This window comes from Thalassophryne amazonica, chromosome 10, assembly GCF_902500255.1.
Source record: "Thalassophryne amazonica chromosome 10, fThaAma1.1, whole genome shotgun sequence".
Classification (NCBI taxonomy): Eukaryota; Metazoa; Chordata; class Actinopteri; order Batrachoidiformes; family Batrachoididae; genus Thalassophryne; species Thalassophryne amazonica.
In genome coordinates, this window is record NC_047112.1 from 93,617,396 (window position 1) to 93,642,049 (window position 24,654).

The 24,654-nt window shown below is 40.4% G+C and overlaps 1 protein-coding gene across 2 annotated transcripts in view; it reads right to left on the minus strand.

Moving 5' to 3' along the window:
- anapc4 (anaphase promoting complex subunit 4) overlaps nucleotides 1-24,654 on the minus strand; it is a 49,863-nt gene that overhangs the window by 23,188 nt on the left and 2,021 nt on the right. Inside the window, exons 2-25 of one of the 2 annotated variants that reach the window (XM_034180536.1) lie at nucleotides 20,030-20,145; nucleotides 19,843-19,948; nucleotides 19,618-19,750; nucleotides 19,462-19,536; nucleotides 19,335-19,361; nucleotides 14,103-14,144; nucleotides 13,897-13,978; nucleotides 9,919-10,026; nucleotides 9,675-9,845; nucleotides 9,533-9,597; nucleotides 9,369-9,411; nucleotides 9,153-9,229; nucleotides 8,963-9,063; nucleotides 8,833-8,884; nucleotides 8,690-8,745; nucleotides 5,410-5,456; nucleotides 5,275-5,331; nucleotides 5,131-5,187; nucleotides 4,948-5,041; nucleotides 4,701-4,798; nucleotides 2,854-2,915; nucleotides 2,699-2,737; nucleotides 2,512-2,613; nucleotides 2,358-2,435 (exon numbers count right to left, since the gene is read on the minus strand). In XM_034180536.1, coding sequence (XP_034036427.1) covers nucleotides 2,358-2,435; nucleotides 2,512-2,613; nucleotides 2,699-2,737; nucleotides 2,854-2,915; nucleotides 4,701-4,798; nucleotides 4,948-5,041; nucleotides 5,131-5,187; nucleotides 5,275-5,331; nucleotides 5,410-5,456; nucleotides 8,690-8,745; nucleotides 8,833-8,884; nucleotides 8,963-9,063; nucleotides 9,153-9,229; nucleotides 9,369-9,411; nucleotides 9,533-9,597; nucleotides 9,675-9,845; nucleotides 9,919-10,026; nucleotides 13,897-13,978; nucleotides 14,103-14,144; nucleotides 19,335-19,361; nucleotides 19,462-19,536; nucleotides 19,618-19,750; nucleotides 19,843-19,948; nucleotides 20,030-20,137 — 1,880 coding nt within the window. In that variant the 5' untranslated portion in view covers nucleotides 20,138-20,145. Of the gene's footprint in view, nucleotides 1-2,357; nucleotides 2,436-2,511; nucleotides 2,614-2,698; nucleotides 2,738-2,853; nucleotides 2,916-4,700; nucleotides 4,799-4,947; nucleotides 5,042-5,130; nucleotides 5,188-5,274; nucleotides 5,332-5,409; nucleotides 5,457-8,689; nucleotides 8,746-8,832; nucleotides 8,885-8,962; nucleotides 9,064-9,152; nucleotides 9,230-9,368; nucleotides 9,412-9,532; nucleotides 9,598-9,674; nucleotides 9,846-9,918; nucleotides 10,027-13,896; nucleotides 13,979-14,102; nucleotides 14,145-19,334; nucleotides 19,362-19,461; nucleotides 19,543-19,617; nucleotides 19,751-19,842; nucleotides 19,949-20,029; nucleotides 20,146-24,654 lie in introns of both variants that reach the window. The other variant, XM_034180535.1, reaches the window with a different exon arrangement.

The window sequence follows — 24,654 nt, forward strand, 5'->3', positions numbered from 1 at the left end:
GGAGCGCAGGGGTGCTTGCACTTGATGTGCTGGACCATGGATGGTCTTAAGGGCTTCATAAAAGGAGTGCATGTCTCCAGCATCGGCATGTTGTTGTGTCTTCTCCGCAAAAGCTAGCCACCAGTCGTTCTGCAGTATGCGGAGCTTGCTTTGCAGTGTGGAGCAGGCATTTCTGTAAGCTGTCTTGGCAGAGTGGTCATCAGGTTTAGCTAAAAGAGTCTTGTGGCATGCACGTTTCTTTTCTAGTAGTTCCTGGATCTATGCATCAGACTCATCAAATCAGTCTTTATTTTTCCTGGCTGAGAAGCCCACTACTTCTGCTGCCGTCTCCTGAAGGATGGTCTTTAATCTCATCCACTGTTGTTCAGGGTCATCAGGCAGGCCTTCTTCTCCACCCAGTCTCTCCTCTAGTTTGGCCTGGAACTCCATTTTTGTGTCTATGTCTTGCAGCTTGTGGACTTGTAGCTTCTTAAACTGTGGGCCTTTCTTCTTAGGAGGGGGCTTGAAAGTGAAAGCAATCTTGGAATGGACCAAGTGATGATCCGTATAGCAATCCACGCTAGGCATCACCCTGGTATGTAGTACGTCTCTTCTATCACGCTGTCGCGTCAGAACGTAGTCCAGAAGGTGCCAGTGTTTGGAGCGTGGGTGTCTCCAGGTTGCTTTGAATCTCTCTTTCTGTTGGAACAGGCTGTTGGTGATCATCAAGTCATGTGCAGAGCAGAACTCCAGCAGCAGGCGGCCATTGTCGTTACAGTTGCCTATGCCATGTTTCCCTAGCACGTCCTTCCATACATCAGAGTCGCGGCCCACTCTGGCGTTGAAATCTCCCATGATGAGGAGCTTGTCCTGGGTGTCGACGCGCTGTAGAAGGTTGTGCAGATCGCTATAGAAAGCCTCCTTAACTCCGATGTCGGCCTGCATGGTTGGGGCATACACACTAACAATAGTGGCAAAATCCTTGTTGTTGATGGGGAGCCGGAGTGACATGAGTCGGTCAGAATGTCCAACTGGCAAACTGTGTAACTTATGTGCTATGGCTCTCTTAATCATGAACCCAACCCCTGAGAGTCGACGATCTTCTTTAGCCTTCCCTGACCAGAACAGTGTGTAGCCTGTGCCTTCCTCGGTGAGTGACCCTTGGTCTGCAAAGCACACCTCGCTGAGTGCAGCAATGTCTATGTCAAGCCTTGCTAGCTCTTTGGCAACTAAGGCTGAGCGTCTTCGAGGACGATCGCTATTGCCTGAGTCCATCATTGTGCGTACATTCCAGCACGCAATTTTCAGGTTCTTTGTTTTGCTTTTCGCACCGCGTGTAGTGATGCCCGTTGGCAGCGGTGAGCCAACCGGGTCTAGTGAGACAAGCCATGTTTAGACCACCTTTTCTAGGTCTGTCTGCATGTGGAGCAAGCAGGGATATCCCTAAACAGGGCTGCTTGGTCACCCAGGGCCCTGCTGGATGATGCTGTTGTCTCGGGTCAGCAATCAAATGACCATAGCTCCTGAGCCGCCTGCATGCAGGATCGAGACTGCAGCTCCCAGTGCCATCATGCACCTGCTGTTTTTGCCTCTTCCCATCACTGCAGGGTTTTAATTTAATTTCTGTCTGCTATTACACAAAGGTTACAACACAAACTTCTACTTCTATTGTGTTTTGGACTGTTCTGTGCTGCTGCTAAAGCAGCTTTCATCAAACTTTGGACCACTTTGGCTCCTTACAGTCTGAGGAGCGGCCTTCCCCCTCACGCCACTGATATGGTAAACAGTGCTTTACACTGAGAAAGCAACAGAGTTATCCAGTAACATTCACATGCAAACTAGTGGAGCAATCCTGATAGTTACACACTCTTTGTTTGAGCACGTGAGATTGTCATCAGAGGCTCTCCGTCTGCTCCTGCTTTCACTGATCGCTGTGCGTAATGGCACAGGGCGCACTGGATGTACTCACTGGAGCACCCAGGGGGCTATTCAAACAGGCCAACTAGTAACATATCACTCCTGAAAATGATCTTTGGCTTTTCACGTGAGGTAAATATGCCCTACGATTGGATTTTGGAAAACCATGTGACGGTGACCCAATTCCGATTGCACACTCACATTGCGCACGTCATCACACAGCTTCTATGAGGAGTACAAAGATGGCTGATGCCTGGCTCGAAAGTTAGCGGAGTTAACTTTTCAGCAAAAAAAGTAAGTTTCTATCTCATATCATTAAAAAGTTATTTATAATTTAGTAAAGCTTGGTCTTAGCCATCGTATACGACGGCATCGGCCTCAGAGGGTTAACTGAGCAATAAGGTTGCTTTTCCATTGATCTTAGAGACGTTAAGGGTATGAAGTAGCTGAGAAAAACTCACTGGACTGGAGCATTGTCATCATCCTCACAGTCTGTGTGATGGCTGAGGTTAATTGACACGACACTGTGGGGGATTTGCCTGTGTGAACAAAATCAGCAGGGTTAGAAAGATTCATACTGTTTTTGTAACATTTACGCACCATCCAGAAGTGTACCTGTACGGATCTGTTCCTCTTCGTAGCAGATAGAGTTTGTGGGGTGAAATCTCTGGCATACAGAACACAACACAGTGCATTTTAGCCTTCTTGTCATTCCACCTGTACGAAAAAGGAAAATGGTTATTAAATGTCACCCTATTTACTGCAGAGCATCAGGAAGCTGGAGGATGTTTGTTTTACATACAATGACGGAAGCTCAAACAGTCGTGGGGTGTTCTCAGCACTAAAAAACAAACATACCATTCAAAGAAAAAGGTAAGCAGAAAAAGGCAAAACTTTAATTACAATCAAATCATATTTCAAATAAAACCTATCATTACCAAGAGAGTGAGATCATACCTTTCTGGTACAGTGTACAGAGGCAAACACATGGCCTGTTTTATAGACTCTCCAATTACTTTCTGCATGCAAAAGAAACATCAAATGAATAAGCATTAAAGTACAAGGCAAAATAAATGGATTTAGATGACAATCTGTTTAAAGTTTCTGACTACAGCAACACTCAAAAAAATTACTTCAGTCGTTGCTTTGATATTGACCATCACACCAAATCATCGACTTTGTTCTTATTGTTACAAAGAGCATGTGTTCCTCTTCCATGCTCTATTTTCACTTGTCTTTGTCAATAAGCCACATCATAGCTACACTTTTGAACTACACTCAAACTCAACAATATTACGGAGTACTCTTAAAATCTAACCTGCAGTTACTATGTATTTTAGGAGGTTGAACTCCTCATGCACAGCTCGGTTTAGACCAGGGCTGGGCAATTAGTTTTCCCAAGGGGCCCCATATGATTAACAGAAAATACTGTGGTGGGCCTGACCAATATACTGAACTCAATTCTGTTCCATATTAATTTTATCTCTATAAAAAGCAGTGAATTGTATTGTTTTGACAAACTGTGAATATGATTATGCAATGAAAAAGTGAAGTAGGCCTAGTAAACACATCAACATTACATAATTTATTCCATCAAAATTTCCCAAAACAACCATTTATTTCAAAGACCAGCAATCAATCAACTTCATACAAAATGCTATTACCATTCTGCTTTTAGTCTCACCACCCCATTTGCCATTTTTCAGCCGTTTTTTCCATCTTTTTCTTTTTTATGATCAAATCATAAACTGTTCACACCTACATTTTTGTTTTATAGAAAACCTTTTGCGACTGTGTCCTACTTAGGATTTAAGGTAAAACAAGGGGGAGACAGCTAAGAAAACAGCACACTCACTAACCATTGCAGCTCTTTTCTATTGCAGCATCATATTATAGAAAGATTTTAACATACATTATTTAAATAATTCAGAATAAACATTTTAAGGGAGCAGCTTTTCTAGAGCTGCTACTTCATTCAGTACCAATTAAAATCTATTAGGCTAAATAAAGGAAACTTATTGCAAGACTTTTTGGTGCTTTGAGGGCTGGCTTTTAGGTTCCTAGCTTCTGTCGGCTGTGTCCACTCTATGTGGCCTTTACAGATCTACACTCACACACACAGCAGGCTGATCCCCGGCCCCCCTCCTACTACAGAGGAAAAGACAGAGGAACAGCCGCAGGAGAAAAAGAAAGGAGATGTTATTTTAACAATGAACGTTTTGAACACAGCGCGCAAGTGTCCTGTGGATGTTGCATCCTGGGGATGCTGTAAATTTTATATCTTGCATCCAGCCTTTATTTTGCTTCAGAATGGCGTGTTTATCTTTGGGCACCTTTTGGCAGCCCAACTGACAGAAATCCATCGCAGCGACAAAGAACTTTAATGCCTGAAACAGTAAAGTTGTACTCAAGCACGGACACACACGTATGCACGCAAGGGCCCCTTCACACATAGTATGAATAAGTACAAATCAGGGCGAATCACGGCAGAACACCTCGTATGACCAAACCACGAAAATGTCAAGCCGAAGGACAGGCATGGACATTCCTGCTGCAAAGGTGTCGTGCGAGCAGCTGGGACGTGGTGCACCACATTGCGCCGCTTATAAAAAGAATAGATGTGGATTACATGTATGTATGTACATACATTTGGATTACATTTCAAAGTAATCCTACCCGACCTTGTGTGTGTGTGTGTGTGTATATAAAACACACATATACTATAGAGACAGAGAGATGAGAGAAAAAGAAAGCCAGATGATTACAGGTGAGAAAAACTGAGATGTAAAGCTCAGAGAACTCACTGCAGGTTTCTTTAGACACTGCTCAATCACATCTTCCATCATCCTCTTGACAAAGTGCAAAGACTTTTGTGGATAAGAAGGGAACAGCAAAGGGCTCGCTAGATAACCAAAACAAATTAAATGTTCACTGAGACAATGCCAATAAAAAAAAACACTAATCAAAAAAATTGAGACTTACATGATATTTGCATCAAAATGCAAATTTCATGTAATGGGGGAAAACAATGTTGAAAAGGTCAAAGTTCACCTTGTAGATGTGTGCTGTCCTGTAAAAACTTCAGCCATTGGTTTCCCTGAGTGTTGGGTGGAGACACAAGGTCCTCGTCCTCATCCTTCAGATACTTTTAATGTCCATAAGAATGAGAAACACCAGTGTTGAAAGACAATTGTATTATGCATATATATAGCCAGAAATGACATTTCCCCTCACCTGACCAACTCGTTCCACATTGAAGTACTTCCCTTTACGATCAAATAGCTCTTCATTCTATTTAATGACACAGAGAATATTATTCTATTGATATAACTCTTTAATTGTACTGACAGACTTAAAGTCATATATTGTTAATCTCACCTCGCTAAAATGCTCAGAAAGAAAGTCAGCTACAAAAGCTATGTCCTTCTGTGTCATCTGAGGGATAAACATACAAGTTAAAGTGGGGTCAGATTTTAGGAACAATTTAAAATCTGTATTGTGCTGAAAGCTCACCTTGTTGAGTTCTGGTGGCACGTGCTCCTCACACATTCTTAACATAGCTGTAAACCAACAAAAACACTAGTATCAGAAAACCAAGAGGTAAATCTACTGTAAACAGTCAGGACCACAAACAATCTTAAGTATGTGTATTAGAAGAAGCACCAGAGGTATGTGCATTATACATATGAATAACAACAAAGAACCTCTAAAGGACCAAAGGTAATTAGGCAAACTAACAGTCACAATTTGTTTGACATTTATATTATTTGGTTGCAACTCATTTGCTGCAAATGACTGCCTGAAGTCTGGGACACACAAATGTCATTAGATGCAGAGCAGCTGGTGATGCTCTCACCATAGCTTTCAATTCCTGCGGGCTTACACTGTGAGAGTTTTGGCCCTTTTTCAGCTGATTTTTCACTCGTGCGAGAATTTTTTGGATCATGCCTAGTTTCAGCTTAATCATGCGTCCTGCTCGTGCAGTCTACATGGAGTAACAAGCTGCGTTTAACATCTCACGACCACCTCCCGATCAGGAATCGTATGGTCGGATGAAATCAAACCTGTTTGATATTTTTGTCGGCCGTCGTGACTCGTGAGGGTTCCGCGCTGTTGAAGCAGCGCTACAAGCGTCTACGCGCTGATTACCTCGCGCACTGTCCATGAGCAAACACTGGAGTGGAATCAGGCAGTGGGAGACTGAACGTATATGCGCGCGCGCGCACACACAGCAGACAACAACAGGATTTACGACAGATGAGGGACTAAGTTGCTGCACCTTGCACAGCTGTATGACTCCGTATGAAATATAATTTATTTATACAACAGTGTAATACACCTGTTATGAATGTTTTTCTTTTTTTACTGTCCTCTCATGGATCATGTTGCTGTCTGCTGTGTGTGTGCACGCATATACGTTCAGTCTCCCCCCACCTGATTTCACTACCTGTGTGCACTGATAGGCATAAAATAAATTTTTTTTTTAAATAAAAAAAAAAAAGCTTCCAATGTGTGGTTTTTGAACGTACAGTGGGCCTCATGTATCAACGTGCGTACGGCGATATTTGAGCGTATATGGGGTGTACGCCAAAACGGCTGCGCCACTTGGCATTTATCAATGTGGTCGTTGGCGTACGCTGCGCTGAAAATATACACCGGGTCGAGAGGTGGTGTAAATTATACGCCAAAATGAACCAGCGCTGGAATCCACATAAAAATGAATATGATCGGCCTGATAAACAGTGCCATTATACAAATCAATGCATATGTTACATAAATAACACTTTCCTGATTACGCTACATAATAATCAATACAAATCCCGCTTTTGCAGGATTGTTGGTCTCGAGCACAATCCGTGGCCACAGCGCTGACCGCAAAGAAAGCGCTGCTCGCCTTTTTCTCCAGAGCCTGGAGCCAGAGCAGCGCTGAGCTTAACTTTATGTGGTGTGATTGTTTTAGACAATGAAATTGATAATTCCAACTGTAGTGTTCTCATTCCCTTCGCCCGTGCTGCAATCAGGTTGTGTCGTCTCCATTCGTTTGTCACAATAAAATAAATAAAGAAATACATTTTAAGAATAAAGAAATCCAAAAAATTAGGCGTGTCTTATTAATTGAGCGAGCAAATATCCACATGTCAACAATTACTGACATGTGAAAAGAGAATACAGTGGTCCCTTGCTATAACGCAGTTCACTTTTCACGGCCTCGTCGTTTCGCAGAGTTTTTAGTCCAATTTTGCATGCCTTTTTTTTTTTTACAGTGTTCTGTGTTCTGCGTGTCTGTTTATAAGAATCTTCTCGCCCAGAAGAAAAAAGAGAGCCAACAACTACTCATAACTGTGTTTGTCACTCGGAAACAGCTGCAGGTGTGAGTGGGAAAAGGCGCGGTGCCAGGACGCAGAGGCGCGATCTGTGAAATACTGGTCAGTCACTATTAATAATTTCTTATGTGTCCAACCTCGTACGTTGATCGTTAAAATTAAATTTGTTAGTTCTAAAAGCCATCATAATTATTTATAGGAAAACGTTTTATTTTTATTTCTCAAACAAATGTTTGGGCCTGAAAACAGTTTGGTCTTATTTTTCTACTAAGGTTTGAACTTGTTTACACACGAGAGAAAAGTGAGAAAATGTTCATGCCTGATTGAGAAAGTGTATAAAGTGGTTTTACAGGGTTTTACAGCTTTAAAACGTCTATAATAATTGTAAAAAATAACGCTGACTACGTCGCGGTTTCGCATATTACGGGCTATTTTTAGAACGTAACTCCCACGATAAATGAGGGACCACTGTAACACTTTTTTGATTATACAACAAAACAACTGATATGACGGCCGCTTTTGACGCTCTATTGGCACGCGTCGTGATTGGTGGAGTTCTTTTTCTTTGCCGTCTTCCTGGCTTCCATGTCATAAAATGAGGGTGTGTCTGAAGCGGAGTCTGAATATTTATGGGCATGTTTATTATAATTACGATTGTTTTCACCTGCCGCATTTATCAAGATCACGTCAGGCGTACGCTGGAAATGGGCAGGTGCGCACTGCTTGATACATGTCACGGCAACTTTGGTGTACTTCAAATTTACACCGTAAATTTACGCCACAAGTGCGCAACGTTGATACATGAGGCCCATTGTGAGCAGTCAGATCGCATCAGAGCATCGGGCCGTACAGTGTGAGAACATGAATCTTGCGCTCTGAACTTTTAAACCCTGCGGTTTTGTCGCAGTTTGAGCTGGAACCAAGTACAACGATTGAAAATATCGTAGTGTATGCCCAGACTTGTCAGTTTCTCATTTTGCCTTTAAGTGACCTGGATGCTACATTTGTTGGCCATTACACCTCTTTTTCTTAAAAAACAAACTAACAAACAACACTAATTAACAGCAGCAGATACCTTATGCAAATAGAACACATGAAATCACTTCCATCAGGAAGTTACAATCCTGAACATGAAGCAGCAAAGTTATAAATTGTGTAATTAACTTTGGTCTAGTAAAAGAAAAAGTGGTCACATGCAAAAAATTCTCATATTAAGGCTGAAAGTCTGAATTCTATACTCTTAATTCCTTATTGGCATTCAACTCAAATATGCTATGGTAGACTTCTAAAACAACTACAAAAATAATTCAACATTCAAATATTTATGGAGGAATACTAACAGATTCCATGATGCATAAATTCAATGATTTTATTTTTTTGTTTAACTCCACCATCTCATTTTTGCCCTACTTGTTATTTAAGTCTCCATACCAATATTCAGCTACAACAATTACAATTTTTATTCTTACCAACATACAGCCACCGGAAAAAGGCTTTGAAGTTTTTCATACTCTTATCAATCACCCTAAGAAACAAAATAAAACCAGTAATTACACAATGAACAGTTATGACCAGTAAAACATGCACATCAATTCTATATTATTGAACTTACTGCAAAAGCTCACTGGCTTTCAGAGAAAAGCAACCCACAGCTGAAATAGCAGCTAAAATCACAAAAACAAACATGTTATATTGTTGACAAGCTCAATCCTCTTTCATAGCACCTTAAGTGTGTGTGGTACCTTCTACCGCAGCTGAGTCCAGGCCGAGAGGTCGGAACTTTTGTTTCCACAGAGACATGCCTTTTACCTCACTGAGGTGATATAACAGAGCCTCAGACCCACTGCAGTGACACATTCACAAAGAGAAATGTTTACTAAAACGCATGTGGACAGCTGGGGGGGGGGGGGGGGTGGACAAAGATGAGAATACCTCTGTAAGTGACTAATCACAAGCTTCTGGATGCTAGAATAAGAAGACTCGATGGACTGGCCAAGTTTCTTCAGCCCCTAAAATCAAATTACAAATAAACACCATATATTTTTGTTTATACGCATGTCTATCAAACACCATTATCAACTGTCAAGCAAGAAAAAGATCTTAAAAAGGAAGAATAATTGATGCCAACATCAAACTCCATATGCTTACCTTGACAGTCAACTGGTTCATGAGAAGAGCCTGTAATTCAGGGCTGCATGAAAATATATTGTATGGAAAAAAACTTTTATACTGTCAAACAAAACTACAAAATATTTAAGTTATTGTAATACGACTATGTGCAGATCTGAAAGAAGGGGTTTAACATATCTTACCTCGACTGTCCCCAAAGCAGAAGCTCCAGAAATTCATCTTGGACTTGAGTACTTGTGTTCTTTTCCTAAGACAAGAGAGTGTACAACATTCGTTAATTACGTCTTCGATTCATCAATTTGAAGCAAAGCGTGCTTAACTGACCTGAACAAATTTAGTGAGTCGAAAGTCCATCTGCATGAGTATATCCTCCCAGGCTTCACACATGCATGACAGTGAGAGGTGGAGGTACTGCAGCAGGGTGGAGATGTGGGTGAACTTGCGTGCCATCCTGGTGACCTCAGGCAGACAGTTGGACAACAACCCTGTGTCCAGCTGGAAGTCAAATTTAACATTAGCAGGATACTGAAATTGAAAATTCAAGTTGAAGATTATTCATCCATCTCACCTGGACAAGGCAGATTTCTGGGTTGTTGTCAGCTGACCTAACTTCTGTGATGACAGCAAGTGACTTGAGATCACTGGACAAACACAGGCTACGACAGGTCCCTGAAACCTAAAGGGTAATCACATTAAATAAAACTACAGCAGTATACTGCTGACATTTCACTGGATCCAGAATTACAACTTTTACATCCACCATAAAAGATTATGTTTTTATTTTGAATCTGCTTGCCTGACTTTCAGTAGAATTCTGCAAAAAATTATTGGGCCCGTTTTCATGAAACCTGGTGGAGGAGTGGAGAATGGGCCAAGGAAGAACCAGAACCCCTTTCATTTTGAAGCTGATCCAGATGTTTCTTGAACATTGCAAGAGCTGGATTATTCTATACAACCCCAATTCCAATGAAGTTGGGACGTTGTGTAAAATGTAATTAAAAACAGAATACGATTTGCAAATCCTCTTCAACCTATATTCAATTGAATACACCACAAAGACAAGATATTTAATATTCAAACTGATAGACTTTTTTGTTTTGTGCAAATATTTGCTCATTTTGAAATGGATGCCTGCAAAAAAGCTGGGACAGTGGTATGTTTACCACTGTGTTACATCACCTTTCCTTCTAACAACACTCAAAAAGCATTTGGGAACTGAGGACACTAATTGTTGAAGCTTTGTAGGTGTAATTCTTTTCCATTCTTGCTTGATGTACGACTTCAGTTGTTCAACAGTCCGGGGTCTCCGTTGAAGTATTTTGCGTGTCACAATGTGCCACACATTTTCAATGGGCGACAGGTCTGGACTGCAGGCAGGCCAGTCTAGTACCCGCACTCTTTTACTACGAAGCCACGCGGTTGTAACGTGCAGAATGTGGTTTGGCACTGTCTTGCTGAAATAAGCAGGGACGTCCCTGTTGCTTGGATGGCAGCATGTGTTGCTCCAAAACCTGGATGTACCGTTCAGCATTGATGGTGCCATCAAAGATGTGTAAGTTGCCCATGTCATGGGCACTAACACACCCCCATACCATCACAGATGCTGGCTTTTGAACTTTGCACTGGTAACAACCTGAATGGTCTTTTTCCTCTTTTGTCCCAGGGACACGATGTCCATGATTTCCAAAAACAATTTGTAATGTGGACTCATCAGACCACGCACACTTTTCCACTTTGCGTCTGTCCATTTCAAATGAGCTCGGGCCCAGAGAAGGCAGTGGTGATTCTGGAAGTTGTTGATGTATGGCTTTTGCTTTGCATGGGAGAGTTTTAACTTGCACTTGTAGATGTAGCGACAAACTGTGTTAACTGACAATAGTTTTCTGAAGTGTTCCTGATTCCACGTGGTAAGATCCTTTACACAATGATGTCGGTTTTTAATGCAGTGCCACCTGACAGATCGAACGTCACGGGCATTCACTGTTGGTTTTCGGCCTTGCTGCTTACGTGTAGAAAGTTCTCCAGATTCTCTGAATCTTCTGATTATAGACTGTAGATGATGGAATCCCTAAATTCCTTACAACTGAACGTTGAGAAAGATTGTTCTTAAACTGATGGACAATTTTTTTCAGGCAGTTGTTCACAAAGTGGTGATCCTCGCCCCATCTTTGCTTGTGAACGGCTGAGACTTTTGGGGATGCTCCTTCCCAATCACGACAATCACCTGTTTCCAATTAGGTGTTCTTTGAGCATTCATCAACTTTCCCAGTCTTTTGTTGCCCCCTCCCAACTTTTTTGAAATGTGTTGCAGGCACCCATTTCAAAATGAGCAGATATTTGCACAAAAACAAAAAAGTCTAGCAGTTTGAACATTAAATATCTTGTCTTTGTGGTGTATTCAATTGAATATAGGTTGAAGAGGATTTGCAAATTATTGTATTGTTTTTATTTACATTTTACACAACGTCTCAACTTTACTGGAATTGGGATTGTATATTTTTTTACATTTTCATTCATTTCTTAGGGAAAATTGCCTGCATTTTTAGGAAATCTTTCAATCATATGTATACTGCACCCAGAAAGCATTCCCAGCGCTTCATTTTTTCTACATTTTAATATGTTACAGGTTTATTACAAAATTCTACACACAATATCCCATAATGACAATTTTTGGAGATGTGTAAATTTATTAAAAACTAGACCTGCCAGCAGGTATAAGCAGGGTCCAAGCCCTGTACATAGGCCACCTCCCGAGCCCCTGCAAGGCCCACGTGACTCATGATGATGCAGCTGTGAGATGTGGACCTGTCTCACAGAGTCGCGTGGGCGATGGCGCCGTCATCAAGAGGACTAAATTTAACTAAGACATCCATACTTTTCCAGTACAGTGCATCCAGAAAGTATTCACAGCGCTTCGCTTTTGCTATATTACAGCCTTATTACAAAATGGATGATTTTTTTTTCCTCAAAATTCTTCACACAATGCCCCAAAACAACAATGTACAAATGTTTGAGATTTTTACACATTCATTAAAAAATAAAAAAAAAAACTAAGAAATCACACGTAGATAAGTGTTCACAGTATTTGACATGAAGCTCAAAATTGAGCTCAGGTACATACTGTTTCCAATGATCATCCTTGAGATGTTTCTACAGCTTAATTGGAGTCCACCTGGGGTAAATTCAGTTGATTGGACATGTTTTAGAAAGACACACACCTGTCTACATATAAGGTCCCACAGTTGACAGCACATGTCAGAGCACAAACCAAGCATGAAGCCAAATGAATTGTCTGTAGACCTCCAAGACAGGATTATCTCAAGGCACAAATCTGGGGAAGGGTACAGAAACATTTCTGCTGCTTTGAAGGTCCCCGTGAGCAGAGTGGCCTCCATCAATCCATAAATAGAAGACGTTCAGATCCACAGGACTCTTCCTAGAGCTGGCCGCCTGTCTAAACTGAGTGATCGGAGGAGAAGGGCCTTAGTCAGGGAGGTGACCAAGAACTCTGTCAGAGCTACAACATTCTTCTGTGGAGAGAAGAGAACCTTCCAGAAGGACAACCATCTCTGCAGCAATCCACCAATCAGGCCTGTATGGTAGAGTGGCCAGACAGAAGCCATTCCTTTGTTAATTGGCACATGGCAGCCCGCCTGAAGTTTGCCAAAAGGCACCAGAAGGACTCTCAGACCATAAGAAACAAAATTCTCTGGTCCAATGAGACAAAGATTGAACTCTCTGGCAGGAATGCCAGGTGTCATGTTTGGAGGAAACCAGGCACCATCCCTACAGTGAAGCATGGTGGTGGCAGCATCATGATATGAAGATGTTTTTCAGCAGCAGGAACTGGGAGACTCATCAGGGAAAGATGAATGCAGCAATGTACAGAGACATCCTGGACCAAAACCTGGCCCAGAGCAGTCTTGACTTCAGACTGCGGCAATGGTTCATTTCTTAGCTTTTGATTTTGAATAAATTTGAAAAAATTTCAACAAAACCTTTTTTCATTTTGTCATTATGGGGTGTTGTGACTATAACTCTGAGGGGAAAAATGAATTTACTCCATTTTGTAGTAAGGGTGTAGCATGATACAATATGGAAAAAGTGAAGCGCTTTGAATACTTTCCAGATGCATTGCATAGGGATAATATCTATGAATGTGAAATATTTGTAGATCTGGATAACAGTTCTGATCAGTGGGAGAAAATGTGAATTCACAGTGGGTGAGGAAGAGGAATAGTAGAGGGATGGAGAAAGAGGGGAGAGAACTTAATTCAATCACTGATCACTGTATGGTAACAGATTGAGAAATACTCAACACAAAAGACTACAATTACAGAAATATGGGCTTAGCAAAATTATGTGCTCCGTGAGTGTCCTTCATGTTTGCCAGGATCCTTCAAAATTGTCACACATTGTACTATAATGTTTTATTACAGTGACAACTAAATTTTTTGTTCACAGAAAGTCCTTACTACAAGTGACTAAAAGCTTAATTCATGATTTGAATAAATTCAGGCACAATGAGTGAATAAAAGACTCTTACTCTTAAAGTTGCAATCTTGTACATTCCATATGCATAAAGTTCTACAAAGCCATCATCGCCTCCAAGTACAAGTATGTTCAGCCTGCACAGAATCAACAAATACTGTTGAAATTATTTTCAATTCAACATAAAAAGATGTGTATCATAAAGCTTCACTCTTGTATTTTGTGTATATGAATGTGTGGCATCAATATTAAATGATTTACCTGACTTCACCCAGGAGATTTAGTATCTCTGATTTTTCCTCACTGTGACACAAACTAATTGTTATTAATACACAGTTACAGTGAGAAACTTTTAAAAAAATGCAATCACAATAAGCAAGAAATGTCATGACAAAATATTTAAGACACAACTTACAATTTAAAAGAAAAAGAAAATAATTCAAAACAGGAGCAAATCAAATTTGTAATCACACATCAGCATCAAAAACTGAAGTCAAAGACACTTTAATATAAGGCAACTAATGAACTTCTATAACTCAAAACATCAGGATAAATAATCAAAAAGTTTTATATCAAGCAATCAATGAACTTCTATGATTCAAAACATCAGGATGAATAATCAATAGGCCATTGTTACATTCTCAATGCACATGCTCAGTAGTGTGTAAATCTCGCATGAATAAGCATGAGCTCCCACCTCCGCTGTCTCACGGGGGGTGTGAAATGCCTACGTATTCATCTAAAACACGTATAAGTAGCACCTGTTGCAGTTTATTTCACAGGGAACTGTTGTACTATGATCACCCACGATCCAAAATAGTGCTAAAACAGGATGAAATGGGTTAATCCAGCTTGCCTCCTAAATGGAGGCAAGCCGGATCAACAGTTTACAAAGTGTAGACCTGGCAATCCGTCTCAAAACGAAAGTAAACTGCGCCCTTGGCCAGAAGTTCAGTTGCTTTCAGTGCATGTTTTACTATTTCTAAACGCTTGAAAAATACTGACCTGGTATTTTCTTTTCACAATGACTGAGGCAGTATACTTTCATGTTTTTGATGAATGGATGGAGTGTTGCCTTTTTTACAGCGTTCTACAATCTGCCTGCCAACGCTTCCTGATGGAAAACGCTGTTTTTTCCATCTTTGCTCTGAAATACAGCTATCATTTGTGCGAAGCATGTTTGAATCAAGACATTAAATGCAGTTTCAAACAAGCTATACTTACTGTTGTAATACTGAATGAATTTTACAAATAAAGCTGTGACAAAAATGTGCGCACAGTGGGTACAAGATTGCAGCTGACGGCGCCAATATTCTCTATTAAATATTGTCTTATTCTGATTATTATTCTGACAGCAGGATGAATATGTTAGTTTAAATGAGTCAACACCCCCGAGTCACACTAACTGTCAGAATGCTCGTAGCACGGGCCGGGGCGGAGGATTAGCAGCAATCTTCCATTCCAGCTTATTAATTAATCAAAAACCCAGACAGAGCTTTAATTCATTTGAAAGCTTGTCTCTTAGTCTTGTCCATCCAAATTGGAAGTCCCAAAAACCAGTTTTATTTGTTATTATCTATCGTCCACCTGGTCGTTACTGTGAGTTTCTCTGTGAATTTTCAGACCTTTTGTCTGACTTAGTGCTTAGCTCAGATAAGATAATTATAGTGGGCGATTTTAACATCCACACAGATGCTGAGAATGACAGCCTCAACACTGCATTTAATCTATTATTAGACTCTATTGGCTTTGCTCAAAAAGTAAATGAGTCCACCCACCACTTTAATCATATCTTAGATCTTGTTCTGACTTATGGTATGGAAATAGAAGACTTAACAGTATTCCCTGAAAACTCCCTTCTGTCTGATCATTTCATAATAACATTTACATTTACTCTGATGGACTACCCAGCAGTGGGGAATAAGTTTCATTACACTAGAAGTCTTTCAGAAAGCGCTGTAACTAGGTTTAAGGATATGATTCCTTCTTTATGTTCTCTAATGCCATATACCAACACAGTGCAGAGTAGCTACCTAAACTCTGTAAGGGAGATAGAGTATCTCGTCAATAGTTTTACATCCTCATTGAAGACAACTTTGGATGCTGTAGCTCCTCTGAAAAAGAGAGCTTTAAATCAGAAGTGTCTGACTCCGTGGTATAACTCACAAACTCGTAGCTTAAAGCAGATAACCCGTAAGTTGGAGAGGAAATGGCGTCTCACTAATTTAGAAGATCTTCACTTAGCCTGGAAAAAGAGTCTGTTGCTCTATAAAAAAGCCCTCCGTAATGCTAGGACATCTTTCTACTCATCACTAATTGAAGAAAATAAGAACAACCCCAGGTTTCTTTTCAGCACTGTAGCCAGGCTGACAAAGAGTCAGAGCTCTATTGAGCTGAGTATTCCATTAACTTTAACTAGTAATGACTTCATGACTTTCTTTGCTAACAAAATTTTAACTATTAGAGAAAAAATTACTCATAACCATCCCAAAGACGTATCGTTATCTTTGGCTGCTTTCAGTGATGCCGGTATTTGGTTAGACTCTTTCTCTCCGATTGTTCTGTCTGAGTTATTTTCATTAGTTACTTCATCCAAACCATCAACATGTCTATTAGACCCCATTCCTACCAGGCTGCTCAAGGAAGCCCTACCATTATTTAATGCTTCGATCTTAAATATGATCAATCTATCTTTGTTAGTTGGCTATGTACCACAGGCTTTTAAGGTGGCAGTAATTAAACCATTACTTAAAAAGCCATCACTTGACCCAGCTATCTTAGCTAATTATAGGCCAATCTCCAACCTTCCTTTTCTCTCAAAAATTCTTGAAAGGGTAGTTGTAAAACAGCTAACTGATCATCTGCAGAGGAATGGTCTATTTGAAGAGTTTCAGTCAGGTTTTAGAATTCATCATAGTACAGAAACAGCATTAGTGAAGGTTACAAATGATCTTCTTATGGCCTCGGACAGTGGACTCATCTCTGTGCTTGTTCTGTTAGACCTCAGTGCTGCTTTTGATACTGTTGACCATAAAATTTTATTACAGAGATTAGAGCATGCCATAGGTATTAAAGGCACTGCGCTGCGGTGGTTTGAATCATATTTGTCTAATAGATTACAATTTGTTCATGTAAATGGGGAATCTTCTTCACAGACTAAAGTTAATTATGGAGTTCCACAAGGTTCTGTGCTAGGACCAATTTTATTCACTTTATACATGCTTCCCTTAGGCAGTATTATTAGACGGTATTGCTTAAATTTTCATTGTTACGCAGATGATACCCAGCTTTATCTATCCATGAAGCCAGAGGACACACACCAATTAGCTAAACTGCAGGATTGTCTTACAGACATAAAGACATGGATGACCTCTAATTTCCTGCTTTTAAACTCAGATAAAACTGAAGTTATTGTACTTGGCCCCACAAATCTTAGAAACATGGTGTCTAACCAGATCCTTACTCTGGATGGCATTACCCTGACCTCTAGTAATACTGTGAGAAATCTTGGAGTCATTTTTGATCAGGATATGTCATTCAAAGCGCATATTAAACAAATATGTAGGACTGCTTTTTTGCATTTACGCAATATCTCTAAAATCAGAAAGGTCTTGTCTCAGAGTGATGCTGAAAAACTAATTCATGCATTTATTTCCTCTAGGCTGGACTAAAAGTTCCCTAAAAAGCCTTCAGTTAATTCAAAATGCTGCAGCTAGAGTACTGACGGGGACTAGAAGGAGAGAGCATATCTCACCCATATTGGCCTCTCTTCATTGGCTTCCTGTTAATTCTAGAATAGAATTTAAAATTCTTCTTCTTACTTATAAGGTTTTGAATAATCAGGTCCCATCTTATCTTAGGGACCTCGTAGTACCATATCACCCCAATAGAGCGCTTCGCTCTCAGACTGCAGGCTTACTTGTAGTTCCTAGGGTTTGTAAGAGTAGAATGGGAGGCAGAGCCTTCAGCTTTCAGGCTCCTCTCCTGTGGAACCAGCTCCCAATTCAGATCAGGGAGACAGACACCCTCTCTACTTTTAAGATTAGGCTTAAAACTTTCCTTTTTGCTAAAGCTTATAGTTAGGGCTGGATCAGGTGACCCTGAACCATCCCTTAGTTATGCTGCTATAGACGTAGACTGCTGGGGGGTTCCCATGATGCACTGTTTCTTTCTCTTTTTGCTCTGTATGCACCACTCTGCATTTAATCATTAGTGATCGATCTCTGCTCCCCTCCACAGCATGTCTTTTTCCTGGTTCTCTCCCTCAGCCCCAACCAGTCCCAGCAGAAGACTGCCCCTCCCTGAGCCTGGTTCTGCTGGAGGTTTCTTCCTGTTAAAAGGGAGTTTTTCCTTCCCACTGTAGCCAAGTGCTTGCTCACAGGGGGTCGTTTTGACCGTTGGGATTTTACATAATTATTGTATGGCCTTGCCTTACAATATAAAGCGCCTTGGGGCAACTGTTTGTTGTGATTTGGCGCTATATAAAAAAATTGATTGAATTGATTGAATTGTCACATCTGGGACACGTTTAAGGGACTTTTCCACCTTTCTTTGGGCAAGTTACTGGCATTTGGCGCAGTGTTATCCATAGATTCAGTCTTATCTGTGTATTCACATGGAGGATGAACGCATGCATTAAAAGGCTCTGCACCTCACAGCATTCTACATGAACGAACTGCAGAGTACTCAGTGTGCATGCACCAAACAATGCAACAATGGTCTATTCACGTCTGACACCATAAAAATAGTATTGGCTGAAGCTAAAGCTTATTTGATTTACTCTCTTCACATCTTCGTTATTAAACACAAGAAAGTACACTGTAAAACCTGACGTTAGTCCAATTCAAACACTTTAAGTAAACTGATTACATCAAACAATTAACTAAAAGTAATTCAAAAAACCAATCATCAACATTTCATTTAAGAAAGAAGATTATCTTAGTAGATCAGTACTGAATAAACATAAATACTTTGATTTGGCCTTCTAAAATGTGAATATTTTCTGGTTCATTTTGCTAGCTGCTTTATTCCTATCTCACAGTAAACTGAGTATCTTTGAGCTTTGGACAAAACAAGACATTTGAAGGCATCACTGTGTGCTGTGGATAACAGTGATGAACATTCTTCACCAGTTATTGACATTTATGGCCCTAACAACTAAATGAGAAATAAAGAAAATAATCAATCAATGAATTATTTATCAAAATAATTGTTAGTTGCGGTCCAATCTGGGTGTCATCATTATTAAAATACTCAATTAAGATGATGTACCACAAATTAACTGCATGCATTTTAATTAAATTAAGTTTTTTATGGATGAATTATTTAAGTCAACTAAATTGAAAAATATGAGGAATTGGTTTTCTAAAAATGTTTGATTCAAAATAACCTGTCAGGATTTACAGTGTCCACATATTTTTAAACTATACTATTAAACTATACAGAGCAAAAAATCAGTACGAAAAGCATCAAATAACTACATAATGACCTTACCTGAAGATCTTTGATGTTGTGCTATAGCTGAAAAAATGAAAACATAAAAGCGCCATTTGCTTCAATTCGAATAACTGGAAAAATTAGTAATTTTCTGTAAACTACTTCACAGCTATGCTACGGCTACCTCTTGGGAAGTGTTGGTAATTTGGGAAGAAAAAGTTTGGATTCACATTCAGAGTGGTAGAAGGAGCAGAGGGGACTGAAACAAGAACACCAAATTTCCACATTATTCAGTAAAACAACAAACATTATGTCTCATTGGTTTGAACCACACACATACCAGCTTTCATCTGTAACTTCCATCCAGTGCATGCAGGATACAGGATTCTGCACAGCAAACATGTGGAGGATCTCTGCTTTCTCAACATCACACAGGACCACCTGTTTTGTGTCTCCAAGGCTGAATGCCAATACTGAGAGGAATGAGTATATACATAAATGTTTAAAACGTATCCATTAACAAATAAATAAAGACTGGTAGAATGTGGTCCCTTTTCATCCTTACTTTTACCATCAGGCCTCCATGCAAGTGCAGTGATCTCCTCTCCTGTAAATTCACTGAGGGGTAAGCTCCAGACACGGTGGAAACTTGCCAAGCGATGTAGTAACAACTGTGATGTTGAATTCACAGTTACAAAACTAGATTGTCTACATTGTTATTATGCAGAATGACAAATGATTTGTGAGCCTACTTCTCCAGTGGTATTGGCCAGAGCAATAAGATCCCTTTTTGGAGACCATGCCATGCACAGCACAGGGTTAGGAAGCTGCTTCTCTCCCACTTGCCGGAAAGCAGGCATGTTGTAGGCTGGAAAACATAAGTTTACAAATGTAAGTAAGTAAATAAATAGCAGACATTAGCATTTGATAAAGATATCTACAATTTAACATTATAAACATTTTATACTGAATATATAACCCTTTTAATGATTACTAAGTCAGACAAAACATAGTGATATTTAAGCATGTAATCACACCAATAAGTTTTTTGTGCCTCCATTTTTCTGTTAGCAGGGTCACTTGGGGGGGAAAAAGTAGAAACTCACCTGTGTATTGTTATGGTTCAATGGACACAGTTAGATCAAGAGCTCAAGTCCTGGTTATTCCTATTTGTGTGTTGATGCGAAGTTTGTTGCACTTGCTGCTGACTTTTTGGTTTCTTCACTTGCAAGTCACTCTGGATAAAAAACACCTGCCAAATGCACATATTAAATTGTAGGTTATGGTTAAGGTTCAGGGACAATGTTAGCTAATAAAATAGCCTGTGTGTAATATTTGAAGCACTGGATGTGCAAACAGAAGCACCGCAACAATAGCTGCTAGCTAGGTGACATGTTTGGATCTGGACTTACTGTATAGCAATAACTTTTCATTAAGACAGAGAATCGACGTATGATTATATAAAATGAATGTATCCCAAAGAACTGTGTGAAAACCAAGCCCAATTGGGCGGATTTATGCAACTGTTTTATTTTGGGGTTTCAATAGCGATTCTGCTCGTGACGTCATGAATCTGGTCAAGTGGGTTTGTTGATGGATCTGGAAGCCTACAAAGACCTTTGTTGTAGGTTAGCGTAGAGAAATCTGTTGCTTTTGTGGTACTATCTAGGTTTCAAACATAATACCGCAGAATCACTTCCTGAACTCAAAGACGCCATACTTTCCCTCTTTCGTGGTATCATTGCCAACCACATCAATGTGCATGCTTGTGACGTCAATGTTTGTAAACAAGATGTATCGCTATTAACTTAAAAAGACATGGGTCATATAGAAAAATCTCTTCTTCTGTAGTCTTTTATGCAGTTCAGTTTTTGTGTGTGTTAACCCCCAAAACGTGAATCAGCTGTAAACCTTGAATTATCCGCAAACCTTAATTGCAAAACGTGAATACTGAAAAAATCTCTCTCAAAATGTGAACGCAGGTCTCACAAAATGTGAACACGGGTCTCGCAAAACATGAATATCATTCACGACATATACAGTGAGGAAAATAAGTATTTGAACACCCTGCGATTTTGCAAGTTCTCCCACTTAGAAATCATGGAGGGGTCTGAAATTTTCATCTTTGGTGCATGTCCACTGTGAGAGACATAATCTAAAAAACAAAACAAAACAAAAACAAACAAACAAAAAAAAAAATCCGAAAATCACAATGCATGATTTTTTAATAATTTATTTGTATGTTACTGCTGCAAATAAGTATTTGAACACCTGTGAAAATCAATGTTAATATCTGGTACAGTAGCCTTTGTTTGCAATTACAGAGGTCAAACTTTTCCTGTAGTTTTTCACCAGGTTTGCACACACTGCAGCAGGGATTTTGGTCCACTCCTCCATACAAATCTTCTCTAGATCTTTCAGGTTTGGAGTTTCAGCTCCCTCCAAAGATTTTCTATTGAGTTCAGGTCTGGGGACTGGCCAGGCCACTCCAGGACCTTGAAATGCTTCTTACGGAGCTCCTCCTTAGTTGCCCTGGCTGTGTGTTTGGGGTCATTGTCATGCTGGAAGACCCAGCCATGACCAGTCTTCAATGCTCTTACTGAGGGAAGGAGGTTGTTTGCCAAAATCTCGCAATACATGACCCCATCCATCCTCCGTTCAATACGGTGCAGTCGTCCTGTCCCCTTTGCAGAAGAGCACCCCCAGACTATGATGTTTCCACCCCCATGCTTCATGGCTGGGATGGTTTTCTTGGGGCTGTTCTCATCCTCTAAACATGGTAAGTGGAGTTGATTCCAAAAAGCTCTATTCTGGTCTCATCTGACCACATGACCTTCTCCCATGCCTCCTCTGGATCATCCAGATGGTCACGGGTGAACTTCAAATGGGCCTGGACATGTACTGGCTTGAGCAGGGGGACCTTGCTGCCCTGCAGGATTTTAAACCATGACAGCATCATGTGTTACTAATGTAATCTTTCTGACTGTGGTCCCAGCTCTCTTCAGGTCATTGACCAGGTCCTCCTGTGTAGTTCTGAGCTTTCTCAGAATCATCCTTACCCCACAAAGTGAGATCTTGCATGGAATCCCAGACAGAGGGAGATTGACAGTCATCTTGTGTTTCTTCCACTTTCTAATAAATAATCATAACAGTTGTTGTCTTCTACCAAGCTGCTTGCCTGTTGTCCTGTAGTCCATCCCAGCCTTGTGCAGGCCTGCAGTTTTGTCCCTGGTGTCCTTAGACAGCTCTTTGGTCTTGGCTATGGTGGACAGGTTGGAGTGTGATTGATTGAGTGTGTGAACAGGTGTCTTTTATACAGGTAACAAGTTCAAACAGGTGCAGTTAATACAGGTAAAGAGTGCAGAATAAGAGGGCTTCTTAAAGAAAAATTAACAGGTCTGTGAGAGCCAGAATTCTTGCTGGTTGGTAGGTGTTCAAATACTTATTTGCAGCAGTAACATACAAATAAATTATAAATAAATTATAAAAAAAAAAACATACATTGTGATTTCCGGATTTCTTTTTTTTTTAGATTATGTCTCTCACAGTGGACATGCACCTAAGATGAAAATTTCAGATCCCTCCATGATTTCTAAGTGGGAGAACTTGCAAAACCGCAGGGTGTTCAAATACTTATTTTCCTCAATGTACACACACACACACACACACACACACATATATATATCAAATCAAAATCAACTTTATTTATAAAGCACTTAAAAAAAACAGCTGCAGCTGAAACAAAGTGCTGTACTCAAGGGGACATATAAAAGGTAACAAACCACAAAGGACAAATAAAAACAAGGCCCCCCCCCCCAAAAAAATTACTAAAACAAGTAAAATCAGTTAAAACAACCAAAACAGATCAAGATCTCATTCCGGGTTAAAAGCCAGTGCATAAAAGTGAGTTTTAAGATTAGTTTTAAAAACAAAAAGTGAAGAGGTCTGCCTGATGTGGAGCGGTAACTCGTTCCACATCTTTGGAGCCACAACAGAAAAAGCTCGGTCCCCTCTGCGCATACGCTTGCACCTCGGCACCTCCAGGAGGAGCTGATCAGCTGACCGGAGGTGGCGAGCAGGGGCGTAACAATAAAGCAGCTCAGAGAGGTAGGGTGGGGCAAGGCCATTTAAAGATTTAAAAACAAATAAAAGAATCTTAAAATGAATTCTAAAATGCACAGGCAGCCAGTGGAGGGAGGCCAGAATAGGTGTAATGTGCTCCCTCTTACGTACACCAGTTAGCAGACGGGCAGCACCATTCTGAACTAGCTGGAGACGTGCAAGGGAGGACTGGCTAATTCCATAATAAAGTGCATTACAGTAATCCAGCCGGGAGGTAATAAAAGCATGGATTGCTGTTTCAAAGTGCTGATGTGCAAGAAAAGGCTTAACCTTAGCAAGCTGCCTTAAGTGAAAGAAACTTGATGTGACTACTGCACTGATTTGGTGGTCCAGTTTAAAATCGTTGTCCATCTTAAAACCCATGTTTGTGACAGTAGATTTCGAAAAGGCTGACAAAGGCCCCAGATCGACAGGTGAGGAAGAACAGGAGCTGCTAGGGCCAAAAACAATCACCTCCATTTTCTTTTCATTAAAATTAAGAAAATTCAATGCCATCCAGGTTTTAACATCCTCAAGACAGGACAAAAGGGGCTGAAGAGAAGAGGCATCATTTTTATTTAGGGGGACATATAGCTGGCTGTCATCAGCATAGCAGTGGAAGCTGATGCCATGCTTTCTGAGAATGGACCCCAGGGGAAGCAAATACAGGGAGAAGAGTAGGGATCCAAGAATTGAACCCTGTGGGACCCCATATAAAAGTGAAGCGGAGGAGGACTCACAAACCCTGATGCCAACGCACATAGTCCTACCAGTTAAGTAGGACCTGAACCAGTCCAGGGCACTACCACCGATGCCCACAAGCTGCTGCAAACGATTTATCAGTATGTTGTGGTCAATTGTATCAAAAGCAGCAGTCAGGTCAAGCAGGACAAGAATGACATGGTTACCACTATCATTTGCCATTAAAATGTCATTAAAAACCTTTAAAAGGGCAGTTTCTGTGCTATGCAACATTTTAAAACCAGACTGAAAAACCTCTGAAATGTTATGTTCATCAAGGTAAGTTAAAAGTTGTGCATAGACAATTTTCTCCAGGATCTTGGAGACAAATGGCAACTTGGAGATAGGCCTAAAGTTTGATAGTTCAGTGTTGTCGAGGCCAGGCTTCTTCAACAAAGGCTGAACGACTGCGTGTTTAAAACTAACAGGGACAACACCGAAGGATAGGCTGCTGTTTACAATGGTCAGAACAACTGCCCTAAGGTAGGAAAAAGTTCTTTAAAAAAAGTGGGGGGGGGGGGGGGGACCACATCAT